Raw genomic sequence first — 17,926 nt, 5'->3', positions numbered from 1 at the left:
GCTTTGAAATTTCTCCAATTTTTCAAACTATAATTGCCAAGCCTTAGCATTATTTAAACATAGCTCTGTGTTATTTTTTTCAAGTTAAGTGGTGGGTGGGTTTCATCCTTCTTACAGAGGTTCCAGTATCTTTTGTATGGCTTTATCTTTTTCTTGGCTAGGTTTCTGAAATGCTGCCAGATTTTTTAAAGTGAAGTATAAATCAAGTTAGTTGTTTATGTTCTTTGTAATCTTTTAATGATATGGTTTTTAAGAAAGGTGATTTGTTTAGTGTATTACAGTATTTTTCTTCTTCCTGCTTTATCATGAAGAATTACACATTTATCGCACATAATTTTTTTCCCTTTCCAAAATATTTCACAAAAGCAAGTAGGCTTTAACTGTTCTTGTTTTCTTGATAAGTTTTGTACATAATAAATGTGGGCATACTTTTGCCATCATTTTTCGTCCACTAACTTTGACCTAAAGATCAGGACTGTCATGAATAGGATTGGAATAGCCCATTAAAGCAGAGACTAAAAATGGGAAGCGTGATAAATACTCTCCAACTATTTTACCTTACTGAGAAATTCTCAGAGTACGCCTATTTTCCTTCCCCATGTATTGTGACTGGTAGAAAATCTTCCTAGTCAGACAGAGGCTTTTACTATCCTGGGACTAAATGTCTTACACATTTTTTCTGAGATCTCCTATGTAAATAAATAAATAAGCAAGCAAGCTCAGTCACTATGTACCCTTCTGACAAAGGAACAATTAAAAATGTTTTGCTGCACTGTCCATTTTATAAAGACACGCAGTACGTTTTATAACTTTGTTTTAACTAAATTTTGAGGCCATTCAAATCTATTCTAAATGCAGGTGCTGTAAGTTGACCAATATGTCTCAGTTTCTTTGAATGTAGGCACATTTTCTTTTACTGTTTGTAAAATTTGCTGTGATTATGTAACTATTTTTGTTTTATTTGCTCATTTTATTATATTTTAAACTTATAATTTGCTTTTTGTAGAACTCTGATCAGTGAGCACAATAAAGTTTGTACTGTACTTGTTACTGTAAAATGGTCTTTAAATAACTTATTATATTCCACCTAAATCCAACCTTTGTGAAATGCCTTTAAAGAGTAACAGTTGCAACAGTTTGACTAACCATGTTAATCAAAGACCAAAACTCCTAAATCAGCTAATTAATAAAAAATAATTTACTATAAACCAAGTGCCTGGTTATGAATGAAGAGAATCATAGTACATGTCATTTTAAAAGCAAAGATGTCTATTGAAGAGTCCAGTTTTGCTTTTGCTTTTAATTTAATTGTATGGCTTTAGCTTATTTATACTCAAGTTAATGATTTCTTCTGAGCTGGTATGTCAAGATTTATTTACAATTATATTAAGCAGATAGTTTAAAATGTGAATGCAGCTTAAAAGGAATGAGTCCTGCTGTGCCCAGTAGCCCATGAAAAGGAAATGGGGATGTATAATGTTCTGTAATAACTGTTGTCAAGAGGACAGATACCTTGTCTGGCCAAAAAGAAAAAAATCAGCAGTCAAATATTACAAATATTAGCAGTCACCTCTTCAGTGCAGAATCCCTACTAGGCCTTGATCAGAAATATACTTTGAAAGTATGTAAATCAATACCAAAAAGAACATTAGAGTTGGTCCCACTACAAATAGCACAGCATTCAATCAAGGTGAAAGTGATGACAAAAAATGATTACATGGCCAATTTTTTTAGTATTGTATTAGCCATAATCAAACATTTTTAAATGGGATATAATTTTGAAGTCTATTATAGTACATGGAATAGGGCCCAATTATTACACCACCTATATGGTGTTTGCCTAGCCAATTCAAGCTGACAGAATTGGCAAACTCCAGATTCTTTTGATTAAACAATGTCATCTGTCAGGACCCAGGAAGCATACCTTCTCTATTGCAGTGCCTGCCTATGGAATGAGGTTCCCCCTGAGATCTGGATGGCTCCCACCCTGTTGGTGTTCTGAAGGGCCATAAAGACTTGGCTGTCTCCCAGGCCTTGGGCTAGAGTGGCTGGAGCCCCCTCCATTGGATGTTAGATGTTGGATGTTTTGGGGTATCTACCAGGTTGCCGTATTTCTCTTTTTGTTTTTGTTTTCCACTTTGGTTTTGTTGTTTGTTGTTTCCTATTGTATTTTTTAAATATTCTTTGGTGTAGTGTGAGCCTCTAAGAGTTGCTGGGAGCCAGGTGACATCAAATTGAATAATTAAATAAAATAAATGATCATTTCTGTGAAATCTCAGGAATAGATCTAAAGCAGTGGCCAAAGGATTTCAAAAAGAGAGAGAGGAATATCCAGAATATTATATATTGCTGGTACTTGACATGTAGATTTCTCTCCATACTCTCCTGGTCAAACAGCTTACTTCTCATGAGTCATTTTTAGCAGGATGCTTTAAGGACTGGCACCAGGTAGTAGAAGCTACAAAGATCTCATGTACCTGCAGCCCTTCTTGGTCTCCTCTATGGACCCTTCCTCATATTTCACTCTAGAGAATATAGCAAAAAAAGACTAAAAGGAGGAAGTGGAAGCAGTTGAAAATCACAGTTTCTTTTAGGACTGCTCAATATGCATAACTTTCATTTGTGCCAAAATCAATGTAAAAGTCTCCCTCTATTTTGAAGGCCCGTGTGGTCATCCATGCACAATAGGAGTGTCTCACACATGCTGCTATAGTTGCACCATAATTTTTTTAAAAATTAAGTCCATGACTGCCCTTAACATGGAAACACCGCAGAGGTTGACACTGTGACTCAAGACTCTATTGCTTGAGCTAGGATGGTAGTTGGAACCACGGTGTTTCTTTGGGCCCAATAAGGAGTATTCTGGCTCCTTTCAAAATGTTGGTGCTTCTCTGTTTTCTGGATTTTTTTTAGCAATTAAGATAGAGGACCAGTTGCTGTTCTACTGGGGATAAAATGACTGTCCCTTCAAGAGCTCTGCAGCTTCCCTTGCTCAAGTAATCTCAAAAGACTTTTAGTTCCATATTTGAGATCTTAGATATGTTAGAGGAAAAGGGATAAACTCTTTGAAAAGAGAAACTTTAAACCTTTGAATTGGCTTGATGTGATTACATTGAAAACTACTTTAATACAGTAGTTGTTTCCTGTTGGTCATTTTTCTAAATAAGTTTTATTAACATAAAACAGACAATTACAGGGGATGATTATAGTATTATATATCAGAAACACCAGCAAGGGTACATATTGAACTTTTTCATTTTCAAAGGAGATGAATCCCTTAATCTACTTCTAGGCATAGGTGTTTTGTAGCCGTATCCCAGGATGATATAATAGCTGGGATATGTACAATTTTGTGCAGTTTTGCTGGTTTGTATTTGCCAAAGAGATCTAAGTGTTAATATGCTGGGGATGAGTTGTGATCCATAGAGTCCTACCCTGGCAATGCAAAATATGAAGTGGTCCAATTGTCTTCCCTCTCTCTTGCATTTACTTGTATTTCTAATCCCAAAAGCTGCATATCAAATCAAAACGATTAGTTATTCCCCTCCAATCCACCAAGGTCTGACGTAGTTCTTACTTTATTCTTGAAGTTTCAGGGTTTGTGTAAACACTGTAGGTATAAAATACTCCTGCCTTTCATTCAATTTGGTCTATTACATAAACATTCCAGCAAATCATTTGTACTCTAGCAATATAGAGCAGATATTAACAGTCAGTAATGAATACAGATTTATTGCAGAGGTTGATATATAAGCCCTAAAATATTCTGAATTACCCTTGTCGCTTAATAGTTTGTTCCTTATGATAATTGCCTGTGCTGAATTTGTGTTATGTCTTCTACAAAACGGTCAATTGATTTTAGATTTTAGATTGGTTATAAAGCACTACTGTTGTCCAGGCCTCAGCTAAGCAAAAGCTAGGTAATAAAAAATAAAAGCACTTAGTGTTTCAGCTTAACCAGTTTTAAGCTATTTGAACAAATCAACTTTATCACAGCAGTTTTATTTCAACATTGATGTTGAACAAAAAGGTTCAGAATCTTTACATGTCTTTTAAAGTATTATATGCAAATATCAGCAATGACACTGAAGCATTGACCTTACGTCTGTTAGAGGTTTCAAAAAGCAGTGCACCAGTTGCTATGTTTTGCATCAGCGTTCATAAAAAGTAGAACTTCGTAGTAGTAACCAAAGTTGATGATCAGACTGTGACTCTAAGAAGAAACTACCACAATACTTGATATTTCATTTGAATTTTTGGTTCTGAGAGCTGGTAGTTTTCTGAAATAAGTTTTTGATTTGTCTGTGTCTTTTTTGTCAGTCAGCCAATTCTTTATGGCCCAATGGACATTATTTTCTCATGAGTGTCAATAGCTGCTTTTTTGAGTTCTTTTAACCTCACCTTTTCTGTCAGCCTCTTTTTCTGTTGCTGTTGACTTTTCCAAGCCTTGTATCTCATGTAAGAGGGATTAAACATTATTGTTAATATATAAACACAAATAGAATGACCCAGATTTTAATTCTAAGGGAATTGTCCAGTGCAAATTTTCTTGTGCTGGCCCTATTAAAAGTGAATCAAGGAACTTCATGAACTGGTTTCAGGTTGGCTGATACAAGAGTATTCTGGTTGTTGTTACTCGATTTATTATAACAACACAGCAATGATAGTAATTTGAGATCTTGGGGGACTTAGGAGAAAAAATATAATTCTATATTTGTGATGTCAGAAAATAATTTTGAACAATCCTTTAAGTTTTGCATTTATTCTTATTGCTATATGGTTTCTTTCTGCCACATGGGCATCCAAACTTAAATATTTTAACCCATGAAAGATACACAATTTTGTTTAACTTTGTGACTTAAAAATCAATAACTTTAACTGGATTCTATTGAAAATATTTAATACAGTGTTGTTCGTATTATATTCAATAATATTTTAATATTATTGGGAGAATATTCAAAGTTTCTGAATAATCAAAATATTAGCTAAATGTAAATGCATCCAGCAGAGAACTAAACAGACATGAGGATCTTATAGAAAATCCCTATCTAATTTGCATAATCACAGGATTTGAATAATTCATCCTGGATTATTGGGCACACTGTATTTCATTACAGAATCACAGGAAAAGAAAGGCTGAGAAGAGACCCAGTGGGTCACATAGGACAAATCCTGTGACCATGAAAATGTCCTTTTATTTCTTTAGCTTTCCAGTATTTCTGATATATTTCCAAAGCATAACAACAAAAACAAGAAAATCCTTGACTTGCAGAAAAGAGGAATTTTTAATTAAAGTAACAGGAATTTTTTTTTAATAATTTAAATAGATGTTAATTATTTCTAAACTGTTTTGTGCCTGTGATTGATAGAGTTTGTTTTTGATCTGAGCACACTTTATGCATAATCAGAAGATTTTAAAAACTTAGGTTTTACAGGATAATTTCTTTGGGGCACTTGATTTTCCTTACATTTAAAACATAGCAGTACTCTCTAGGTATGCATCATAGCAAATCTGTTCTTAGTGAAAAAGTAAGTTAAACTTACCAAGCTTTAAAGATATTGACTGTGAGTACTGCTACATGCAAAATTATTGGTATACTGTAAAGAGATGCTAAATAGAACTGTTTACAAAAATGTATATTTCTAATCTCCTTTTTTCAAATTTAGGGAGAGCCTATCATTTTCTGTGAGGAAAGTTTTATCAAGCATCGTTCCAGTTCTACTAAACGATTTCTGGAAACCGCAGTGAATCTACAGCTTTTTAAACAGGTATTTCTGGGGATTTTTGATCTAGTACCATTCTAAATGTACATAGCATATGCATATTCAAGGATAGAAAAATGGATACAACATTCTCAGTACTTATTTCTGAACTTTGACTTGAATAATCCAGGATAAGTGAAGGATTTATATGATCTGAAGAGAAACCAGAGTATATCCAGGATAAACTCTTGTATGTTTGTATTATAATCCCATAGTCAAAAGGTTCTTTCTAGTGACAACTCTTTGAAGTAATAAGAGATAATCCTGCTTCAATTAAAACGGTCTTGGGTTTCTTCCAATATATTAATCAACTGTATTTCTATTTGGACTCCTGCTGTTCATCTGCTACCCTCCCGTGAGTATATAGAATCTGTCTTGGCAGGTTTTCTAATCCTCCAGAACAGATCTGGCAAGTATGTGGGAAAGTATTAATAAACTGTTCTGCTACAGGTAAGATTCAACCAATCATAATTTTAAGCCCTTATTCAATGAGTAGTTCTTTGTATAAAAAAGTTTTGAATAAACATGTAGATTTAGAAGCAGATTATCATCAGTAAAAATGAACAGAAGTTCAGTGTTCCTATGGCTGCTAGCCTCCACCCAGGTCCTCTCTTAAACTGGTCCCTTCAGGGCCAAGAGGTTTGCTATGTGAGATGGCTTTGGGGCAAAGGCATGTGTTCTAATCAGAGTACTTTTTTGTAGTACTCTGAATTGCTAATGGGGCATATTTGTACAAAATACCCAACAGATAGGTATAATGTTTAAGCAGAGGTGTATAAAATCTATGTTACTAAAACTTAAGGTGAGAAAAACAGAACAGAAGCAGGAGTCTGCACCCAGCTCCTTGATGCTCATAGTTATAGTCATAGATAGTATTACCATTTTGGCATTATTTAAGATATGCTTTATGGATAAGCACATTGCTGTCAGGGTAGTACAATGCATTTTGTCCCATAGGGTTGGCTTTGACTTTCTTTAAAAATGGAAATCAATTCAGTAGGACCATACCATTCAGTCATATTTTCGGTTGCTGTTTTCAGATGTACAGCTAAATCCTAGTTTAGCGTTGATTATCCAAAGGGACATGTGTTTGAAATTATGCACCTCTCTTCTTTCCCAATGCACAGGAAGGAAAACTTTTTTTTTTTTTTTAGTACTCTGTTGTATCATATTCAGGGGAATTTCTGTTTGTTCAGACAATCCAGAATCAGGTCATATCTTATGATCCTGGCTGATTTTCAAACAGTTTTTAAAACTAACCTGTCTCTAGTTCAGACATAATGAGGAACTTCTTCTTTAGAAGTGAGTGCTTCTTATCTCTTCCTTGTGGCTATAGCAGAGAAGGAGAGGAAAGGGTGAAAATGCAGTGTTTCAGAACTGTTTCGTCTGATGAATCTCAAAAGCTAGAACTGAAATTGTGTATCTGGAATTGGGGAGAAATTCTTAGTTTTGAACTCTCTTTATATAAACAGGATTTAGGAGGGCTACTTCAATTGTAGCCTAAACACTGCATTATTGATACTTGCTGCCACATGTCATTGATTGATTGATTGATGCCGGAAGATTAGTTTCCCTGGCCTGTTGGAAACCATTGTTGGATGAGGAGAGAACAGAATGATTCAAGTATGAACAGTCCTAAAAGCTTATTAAAAGCATTGGATAAACACTGCAATCCAAGCTGCAGCACAAAATGGAAAACATTGCCTCTGATTAAAACAGCCAGAACCTTAGGTGGGGAGACCATGTTTAACTAATCTTCTGGCTCTCTTTGAAGATATAGTACATAACAGATAAGTGAAGTTCACAGGATGCTAGGAACTTTCATTTAAAACAAAAGCTTTTGTCCCTGAAATTTAATGGTTGATGTAGAGATTTATGGCAGTAAAAGTGAAATATGTGCAGCATCTAATTGGATAGAACAGAAATAATGTTGTTCTGCAATAGGGAAAGAAATAAGTTTCAAAACTATTTCATTTTATGCCTCTTCACTTTTATATAATTCCTCCTCCTTGTCTTGCACATCCAGCTGCTCCTGATCCAAGAGCTCTTGTTTGTAATTAGGCACTTTTCAAGGTTATTTGAGTCATAAGAGACTTGAATTTAAAGTGCTACTTTAAGTTCAGTGGTGAGTACTGTTTTTTAAACAGAAAAGAAGTCTTGTGAACAGTCCAAAGACAGGTACACAGATAGATAGATGGTGTATGTGTGTAGACAGCAAGACAGACATTTGCATTATTGTAATTCTGGAACAGTATACTTTTGGAAAGTGAAATCATAGTAGGAAGATAGGAAGTGCTTCTGGTACTGCATTGTTCAAGAAGAATCACTGAAGCTATAGTCCGGTCAAACAAAAATATGGCATGATGTGACACATAAATTTGTTTTATTATGTACTTAGTTGTCACCTCTCTGTTCAAAGTGAATTTATTTAAACTTGGAGGCTCTTTTAGGCAGTGGTCTGAATTGCTAATGGAACATATTGTGTCTTGTACAAAATACCCATCAGATAGGTATAACACTTAAGCAGAAGTGTAAATCTGTTACTAAAACTCAAGGTGAGAAAAAAAAAATTGGGGCATAAAAAGGTATACTTGTTTTTAGTATATTGTTCATTCTTGATGAAATCTGACAAATCCACCACATACAATTAATGGAGCAGCATTAATTTTCTGTGAACCCCCAATTTGTATTAACATTTTTCTGCATACAAGATTAGACCAAAAACAAATATCTCCCTTTTAGCTCAGGCTTAACACTCTGTTATCTAACTCTGTAATTTTACTTACTGATGAGACGTCCATAAATCATGTGCTTGGTTTGAGAGCAAGGAATGATTTCTTAACCCTCCCCAAATAGATAATGCCTTGTGGTTCAAAAAATGTTTTCTGCACAGTGGTAGCTAAAGGTGCTTTATCTCATTCTTGCTGTGAAATAATCCAGTGATCCCATACTGTGGTCTGACCATGAACCAACCCATTTGGAGAAAGGCCAGGTTAAGGTTGGGGGGGGGAGAATGTTAGCTGAGAAGAAGAGGAAATAATAATCAGTGATAGCATATCCTTTGCTGCTACTGCTGGATCTGCATTTATCTATTCCTCTTAAAAATGTATTCATGGAACAGTTTGTTTCATGTCATCAGTCTATCCATTGACAAGCATCAGATTGTCACTGACAGGCCTGTTTGGATAATCTGTGATAGCGTATGACAGTCAGCCAGATAATTAATTTTTATTGGCTCCTATGTACTATTTCAAGTTAACAGTGATTTGGTGGTAATTCATGTTGGAAAATGTGCAGTCAAATGATTTCTTTGTTTATCTCATATTTTGGTTACCTAGCCCTGAGAAAAAACGTAATGCCTCTTGAAAGTATCCTAAAAATGTCAGTACTTTTGGAGGGTTGGGAAAGATTATTTTTTTAGTTTTATGAAACTTTTAAGGCAAATTGAGGATTTTTACAAAACACTGTTATTTCATTTGAGAGTTATATTGAGATACTGGTTGTCAGTAATTTAAATCTGGCAGTTTTAAGAAGGTTTCATAGTCATTTTCAGACTATGTATATACTATGTATAACCAGGCTCAAAATCCTCTAGAACTCAGAGTTCAGCATAGATGGGAGAATTAGAAACTTGCATTTTCATATATCCGTTTCTTTCTCTCTTTTGGCACTACCTTTTTTTTCTTTTTGTGAGATTTAAACTGGCAAGCTGTGATTAATGCTAACTTCGGTTGTTTGCAATCATTGCTTAAAATGATTAGCAGTAACCATTGGTTTTAATTTTGCAGTGATGAACAAAGAAGTGGAAAAAGGATAATTTGATTGTGAGAGGAAAGACATATGCACATCCATCTTGTATTCTAGTCCTCCAAGCATTAAAAAAAATTGGGAGGGGCTAAAAAATAATTTCTGGACACTTCATCAGTTAGTAAACATTTATTTTTCCAGTACACATAAATACATAAGACTTCATAAGAGTTTTATGAAAATAAAGCTCTATAAAAAGTCCAGTATTTGTATCCTGATTATGTAACTTATACATCTATCCTAAATGTATGAGTTAATCCTTATTGGAATAAGAATATCACTTATCAGGTCACAGTTCTCCTTTCTTAAGTAAATAGATTAAGATTATTTTATATAAATTACAGCTAAACATCATGATGTTCCTGTGAACATTTCCCTTGATGCCCATCTATCTCTCTGTCCCATGGAACTTTATTTTTTTAAAGATTATTTAAAAAGTAAGACTGTCTCTTAGTTTTACATAGGAAGAAAAATGTCTAGAAGTTGGTTTTCTGACTAATAAATATCCTGGGAATATAGAGGAGGCAGAAAGAAGCAGTCTCCCCAGTTCCTTCTGTTTTGTGTTCGTTTGTGTCCATTGTATTAGCCCTTTGCACTCACAAAGTTCTAAATATCTCCATCAGCCTGAAAAAAGCTGTAGTGCTCAGGCAATGAATTGTACAGAGTTTATGAACTGAATTTATATCAGGATAATTGTCTTAGAAATTTCCCTAAAGAAGCATTAGAATGGAAAATTAACTCCAGCAGAATACGGTTTATAAAAATGACATGCATTATTTTCTTTGCATGTTTTGCGCAATAAAAATAGTATCTGTACGTTTCCCCCACTTTTGCATTCCATACATGTATGGAATTCTGATAGTTCATAAGGTGATACAGGAAAGTTTTTGCTTTGTAAAAGGCACCATGTGCAGGGAGGATAAAAGAAGTCCAAGTTGTTGTACTCTGCTGTCCTCTTCATTGATACTAGTTTGTTAACATTTGAAGAAGATGTTAGTTTCAAATGCAATTTGTTGTGGTTATAATTACAGACATTGCTTGTATCTAGCAAGCAAGACATGAGAGAGCTTATATAAATTGATATATAAACATAACAGTATGAAAGCTTATTGCTGAGTTGTTTAAAGAAGGTAGTTTTTCTTCCTATCCAATATTAAATAGACTAGAATTGTATGCTATTTGGAGAGATGCAAATAGTAAATTTAGAATAGTTTAATGGGAAAACAGATTTTAGACATTGCTTTCAAGCTGATACATTTGAATTACTTTAGTATGATTTGCTCTCACAAAATATGCTCAGAATGTAGGTGCATCAAAAATGACACCATATATTTGCTTTCGATTGTTTAAGATTACTGTCCTGTATTTAGATTAGACTCATATATCCTGCAGGTGGACAGAATTTTTCTTAGGCTCTATTATTTTAAAAAAATATCCCACATTTTAAATCAGCTAAATGAGATATAGGAGCTAAAGCAAATTAGACATCAGTTGCCAGAAAAAACAATCCTTTGAGTACCATGCCTTTAAAATATGAAGAAGATAAATGTTATATTCTAATGTGAGATTAATGAAAATACAATTAATGTCAACAATCTTCTGCTACAGAATCATTATGCTATATTGTCAAGGAAAATATGATTCCCCCACTTATTTTGCCAATTCTGGATCAAAAATTACCACAAGTTTTACCTTGATTAAGTTTCAAATCACCCTTTCCACTTCCCCAATTCAGCTTTAACAGCTGTCAAGAATAAAGGAGATAGTGAAGGGTGGATGGACAGATGATTATGTGATGAAATGGAGGTGGGTGTGACCTCTCTGAATTTCTAGCACTTTATGGTACAGCTAATAAAACTACATTTTGTACAGTTTTCTTAACAAAGTTATTACAGCTTTGATCCACATTATATTGCAGTTTATTGAAGGTCGACTTGCAAAGCTAAATGCAGGAAAAGTGTTCTCTGATGTATTTGAAGAAGAAATCTCATCAGGAAGTGCAGGTAGATATATACTTTCGTACTTCTTGGCTGCAGGTAGGTCTCAATTAGTGCAGCTAATGAATCCCACGAAATGGTCGCATTATTCAAATTCGCACTATTTGAAGTGATATTTCTATGGGAAATATGGTAATTGGCTCCAGCTCAAAGGAAATAGGCAGTGAAAATTTTTAAACATTATATCAATGAAATATTACAGTAAAAGATAAAAAGAATATACTTATACTTTAAATTTATGATTAACAAAGTCACAGAGTACAGGTAGTCCTCACTTAATTACCATTTGTTCAGCAACCATTTGAAATAACAGTGGTGCTGATAAAATGGACTTAATGACCCGTGCCCAAAATTATGACTGTTGCAGTGCCCCCACGGTCATATAATCAGAATTTGGGTGCTTGGCAGCCCGCCTGCACTTACGACTGCAGGGGCGCTTCAACTCCCCACACCCGCCTATCTCCCTCCAATCTCTGTCCTTTTGGCCCTTCTGCTGCCCTGTGCTTTGTCACCTCAGCTGACCTTTGCCTCTGTGATGGAAGACATGAGCAGGGAGGTCCAAGGTCATAGGGAGGGGGAGAGGAATCCCAAGCATCTCCTCAGCCCTCAACCAGAGCATGTGAAAGTGAAGAGGAGGAGACTGGTACCACCCTAAGGAATTTGGAGTGTTTAGTTGCTGTTGTTGGGGGTTGGAGTTAGTCTGGCAAGATTCTGTCTACTAGGTGTAAGCTAATAAAGTAACTGAGCTGTTCCTGGATTTGTCTCGCTGTGGTTCTTGGGCTGAACCTGACAGCCGCCATCTTGTTGCTCCCGCTGCTGATGAGGTGTGCCTGGTCTAGCTGCTGGGCCCTGTGGAGCTGGCTTCACGCTGCAAAGTAGGGGAAAAGAGCTGAAAGCAGCCTTTTTTTCTCCTTCACAGCACTCCCTGTCATCCCTGGGGGCTAGCCGAAAAGGCTCTGTGCTGAAATCCAAGCAGGAATTTGGCATGGAGCTTTTTCAGCTTCAGAATCCTCTTGACCCTGGGACTGAAAATCCAAGTGGTTCTGAGGCCTTCATGCAATTGACTCACACCACACCCCTGTGCACCCTCACCAACCCTCCCATACACATCCTCGCTTCCTTCCCCACCCAGCATCTCCTGGGGCTTGCAACTTCCTCCCAGCTTCCCTGCTGACTTGATAGGGGCATTCACTTAACGACTGCTGGGATTGCGGTCACTAAGCAAAGTGGTCATGTGATAATTCGCTTAATGACCGCATCACTTAGCAACCTAAATTCTGGCCCCAATTGTGGTCATTAAGTGAGGACTACCTGTAGTTTTAGAAAGCAAACAAAAACAAATTCTATTGTAGATTCAGACATTCAAACATCTCGTCCTATTTTAGCATTGCTATGACCACATTCATATACCGTAATTCAATTACATCAAATTTTCTAATGTAATAACAAGCCTCTTCTTTTTTAAACTTGTATTGTTTTCCTCTAGACAGAATCTTCCTTTCTTCCATTTTGTATGTGAAGATTTGCAGTATCTAAAACTGCAACTCCATATGCACTAGCCTCATTTGCGCTTGTGCTAGCCTCACATTAACTGAATTTTGGGTCATATTAAACATGACCTGGTATCAAATCAAATCTTTATTACAGTCAAAGACCAGCATAGGACCTGGTATCAATTTACAATTCTCACTAAATCAAATATCACATTATTCAAACTCGCACTAATCACAACCTACCTGTATTTTCATTCCTCCTGCATTAATTGAAATAATGGAAGATAACAATACTTTTTAAATAGATTTTCAGCTTTGTGTTGACCCTGTATAGAGTTTTTGATTAAATGACTATAATAGAAGTACTGATCAGATTCCATGTTGCTGAAAATCCAAAATTAGAAAAATGATTTCTTGATTGATTTTGTGTAGGGTTGTGTAGAGCAAAGGTTTATACAAAATACATGTTGTTACTGTATATATGTTCTTACTGATCTTTTACCAAACAATTGTTTGTATTTTTATTTTAAATAACTGCAGTTTTCCACAAATCATAGATGTTAGAGAAGTTAAAGCAAACTGACATAGGACTTTAGTAGTTAATCTGAAAATGTAATAAATAAAATGAACACTCATGAATCTTATGGGATGAGTGTGAAATTAGTCTGTGATTGTAATAAAGTTTTACCTTATATGTCTGGTGTGAAATTGTTCCTATTAATTTACACCAATTCTCTTAATGCCAAAAAGCACAATTGAGGCTTGATTTAAAGTCCCCTTTTTGAATGAAGAGTGTTTTTTTTAAAATTTATGCCTCTAATTATACTTCTGTGTGTGCGATGTGTGTTGCTATGAAGGTTTATAACTTCAGCTTCAGAGGATATCATAAACATTTATATGGTAAATTGATAGAATTTAATATAATGGTTAATTAAAAAGGGTAGGAGGCAGAAAGACATTAACTCTTCAGATTCACATGTCCTTTTCTCTAAATTACATGCTCAGCTTTTATGCAAGTATCTGCAGTTTTAAATGAAAATACTTTAGTAATTGTATATGAGGGCCAATTTGATATAGTGATTAAGGCACCAGGCTAGAAACCAGGAGACTGTGAGTTCTAATCTCGCTTTAGCCACAAAGTGAGCTGGATGACTTTGGGCTAGTCACTCTCTCTCAGCCCTAGGAAGAAGGCAACAGCTAACCATTTCCAAAAATCTTGCCAAGAAAACTGCAGGGACTTGTCTAGACAGTTGCCAGGAGTCAAGATTGATTTGAATACAGCAAAAAAAAAAAAAAAGTACATACATGGATACCCATCATGCTATTCCCTTTTGGATAAGCGATATTAGGGTTAGGGTACTTATATAAAGACCAGGAATATAAATTACATTAGATAATTTTTCCAAAGCCAGAAGGAACAACATTAAAATGTCTCAACTCCCAAGACCTGCTGGAACAGCTAAGTTTTAATGGCTTTCCTAAAAACCATTCAGGTATGGGCCAGTTAGATTTCCAGAGAAAATCTGTTCCATAGAAGTGGGCAGCAATTGAGGACGGTCAGTGCTACGATCCCTGAAGTTGATAATCCCTGAGTGAAGGCATGCAGAGGGAGCCTACTCTATCAGATTTTATTGGACAACAGATACAGTTGGGTGACCCACAGATACCCAGGTCTTGAGACATGTAGGGCTTTAAGGTGAGAACCAGCACCTTGAATTGCCCCCAGAAGCCACCTGGCCACCCAGAGCATCTCTCAAATATAGTTATATGAGCAAATCAAGATGTTTCACTGCCTTAATCACTGTATTGCTGAGCTTAAGAGGCTTTAGAACATTGATGGTGAACCCTTTGGGCTCAGCATGTCAAAAATTTGGCAAATGCCTAACTTGACTCTGCTGGCATGTCACTTCCCCCCCAAACAAAAGAGAAACAATGCTTTACATATTTATTTTTTAAAAATGCAGTCCAATTATGTGTGGCACTATGTATTATATAAAGAAATGTTAGATAATTACAGAAAGGAAATATGACTAAAACAAACTCAGTTTCTTTGGTAAGTCAGGCAGGGAGAATAGTTGTTGGGTGTTGCTGAACACTGGAATGTCACCCAAAACTGCATGGCGTGTCACCTTTGACATGTGTGTCATAGGTTTGCCATAACTGTTTTAGAAGCTGTTATAAAACCCATATCTTCCATGAGAAGCCATTATACTTTCATTTTAAGCTCCAGTTATTGGCTAAGACATTATAGCAACTATCATTGTCACTTATACTATTGTAGCATTAATTGTCTCAAAACTAAACCCATATTCACTTGTCCTGCTAAATGAACGATTTATTAGAGTAACACTAGGGAACATATATCAATATGCTGTTCTCCCCTTTGCAAAATTTTGTTGAACTGCAAGATTGTAGCAAGTGTCGATGGCAAAACATGTCATTTAATACTCTGATACAATTCTGTAAGCGCGCGTGCACACACACACAATTAAACCTATACAAACAAAACAAAACATATTTTCAGTTTTTTCAAGTCCTAGCCAATTCTAAACTTACCATGTTTTTAAATTCTGTTCATATCAGCAGTAGATTTTGTCAGAGGAAATAATATAGTCTGATGTGCTGTGAAAACAAAACTGTAAACTCTTATGTTCATTATGAACATGAATTTAATGTACATTGAAGATTATGCATAAAAGCCTAGCAAAAATTGTTTCTAACCTTTGTTTCCCTTTAATTTACATTTTTAGGAAATTCGAGAACATACCACCAGTGGATGCATACTGTGAAGGTATGAAAACATGTCAGAAGACTGGGATATATCTTGCAGTGCAAAAAGTATCACCACGTGAATGTAATCTTGTTTACAAATGTGCAGGAAAATTGCTCAGAATTTGTGCAATATATACAAGTGCATACGTGCAGTGATCAGTGCAAACTTCTCTTGCAAGACACCCTTTTATATAATCAAAACATTATGAAAGAGAATTTCCTGGTGGATTGTGCCCGATATGAGTACATTAGAGTACACTGATAAATGTGTCAGCCGTAGAGATGATATATTGTAACCCTTGGGTGGTAGTAGACAAAGCTAGACGAAAGGCAGCTGTAGAAATCTTCAAAGTGGCATATTCGGGGGCACGCTAAGGGTTGTAATTTAAGTTAACTGGGGTGTCAGTTTTCTTTTAGAACCTAAACATGTTATTTAAACTGAGAATTAAACTGTATTTGCATACTTCAGAATGTGTGTGTGTGTGTGTATGTATATATATGTATGTGTGTGTATATATATATATATATATTGTATTTCAGAAAGGAGGAACCTTGATCAACACAGCAATGAACAAAGCTACTCCAGCTATGAAAACAGCATACCGATATGTAAGAGCTATTCTTTTCCTGTTTCACTTTTGTAGATCTGTGACTGTATATATTCTGCTTTCTTTCAAGATGCTACAAAATATTTGCTCTATGTTGTTTGCTTTAACCATAATTTGAACAATTCATAGTGGCCTAGTTATATATAACATGAAGCTATAACCATGGTTTACAATCCCCAGTGAGGAGTTCAAAACACTGAAAGCCAAAATCAAACACATTAGGTTTAGTGAGGGTGATGTCAATCCAGTCATTATGTCACACCACTTGTTTGCAGAGCCACCATTAAAGCTTCAATAAACAGGTTGACTGAATCTAGAGGTGAAACTCCTACAGTTCTCCAGTTCTTTGTGTTAAGATTCTCTCCTCTTCTGCGTAGGGGTAGTTGCAGTAGTAGTAATAATAGAAATAATAGTAGTAGTATTTTTACTTGGTATGTGCGTATACCTAAGCTTCCTACAAGTAAAACAAGAAAAATCACAATACAGTATAAACCAATATCAACAGTATAACAGTAAAATAATCAATAATAAAAACAATATAACAGTATAACAATAAAAACAGTATAACAATAGAATTATCTCAAAACCTTCAGCACTACCGTAATTTATGCCAGTATCAAGTTCTGGTTTAAAGCCTCCAGCTTTGTAAAGATCCTGGAAAGAAAAGCATTTTAAAGGCTTTTTTAAACTTTAAGAGATCTGACTCCTAAGTAGTTCAGGGGGAAGTTGACTCCAAAGATGGGTTAGGTTTATAAATGCCAGACACCATGGTGATACAATGGACGATTTACCAATAGCAGTGTTACTGATTTGATCCACACACAAATGAGGTTTTCGTGTGGAAGACTAGTATATCTACCTTTTGTTGTCATAATGGGCCAAGGCAAAAAATTCTGTTAGGAATATGTAAGAAGTTATGGAGGTATCAAGGGATCATCCAAGAGGGACTCAGCAGTTGTACCACAACAGAAATAATTTTAGCCATGTCATTTTGAAGGTCTAAAATCCCAGATCCTCTGTTTAAGTTCAGCCAAGACCTTATCTGGGCTGAGAGATGATAGAGCCAAGACCTAAAAGCCACAATTAGCTAAGTCACAGTCAGTTTGCCTCATCAGGGATCAGTAAGCCTATCTAGTAGGGTAAGGTGAACCAAGGATACTCCCCAGAAAAACTGTTTCAACCAAAACTGACACAGCAAAGTTTCAGGTGGGCCTCAAGAGATACCCAGCCAGACTCTAACCAAATAAGGGCATTTAAGGTTGAGCAAGGAACACAAAGTATACCTTTAAAAATTAAAATTAAATTAAAAATTAAACTGAATAGCTTCCAAATTCAAAGCATCCTTACAGGCACACAGCTGGGCACCACAGCTGGGCACCAAGCCCCTTGGATCTATTTAATTTAATTGCTGCAGGGATGTGATTATTGCCTTGATGGCTCACAAATTTAAGGATCACATTGGAGGCTTTCTGGGCTCTTATAGAGA

The 17,926-nt window shown here is 35.6% G+C and overlaps 1 protein-coding gene across 3 annotated transcripts in view; it reads left to right on the top strand.

Moving 5' to 3' along the window:
* DENND1B (DENN domain containing 1B) overlaps window positions 1–17,926 on the top strand; it is a 209,780-nt gene that overhangs the window by 160,788 nt on the left and 31,066 nt on the right. For all 3 annotated transcript variants that reach the window (XM_088153197.1, XM_088153196.1, XM_088153198.1), the window contains 4 exons: window positions 5,668–5,769; window positions 11,489–11,573; window positions 15,811–15,851; window positions 16,373–16,441. In XM_088153197.1, the coding sequence (XP_088009323.1) occupies window positions 5,668–5,769; window positions 11,489–11,573; window positions 15,811–15,851; window positions 16,373–16,441 (297 nt within the window). The remainder of the gene's footprint in view (window positions 1–5,667; window positions 5,770–11,488; window positions 11,574–15,810; window positions 15,852–16,372; window positions 16,442–17,926) is intronic.

Source organism: Python bivittatus, unplaced genomic scaffold (genome assembly GCF_059951505.1).
Source record: "Python bivittatus isolate LINGU-HERP-01145 unplaced genomic scaffold, Pbiv_v1 ctg000700_np1212, whole genome shotgun sequence".
NCBI lineage: Eukaryota > Metazoa > Chordata > Lepidosauria > Squamata > Pythonidae > Python > Python bivittatus.
Note: the sequence above shows the minus strand (reverse complement) of the source record. Positions and strands in the feature narration are given on the sequence as shown.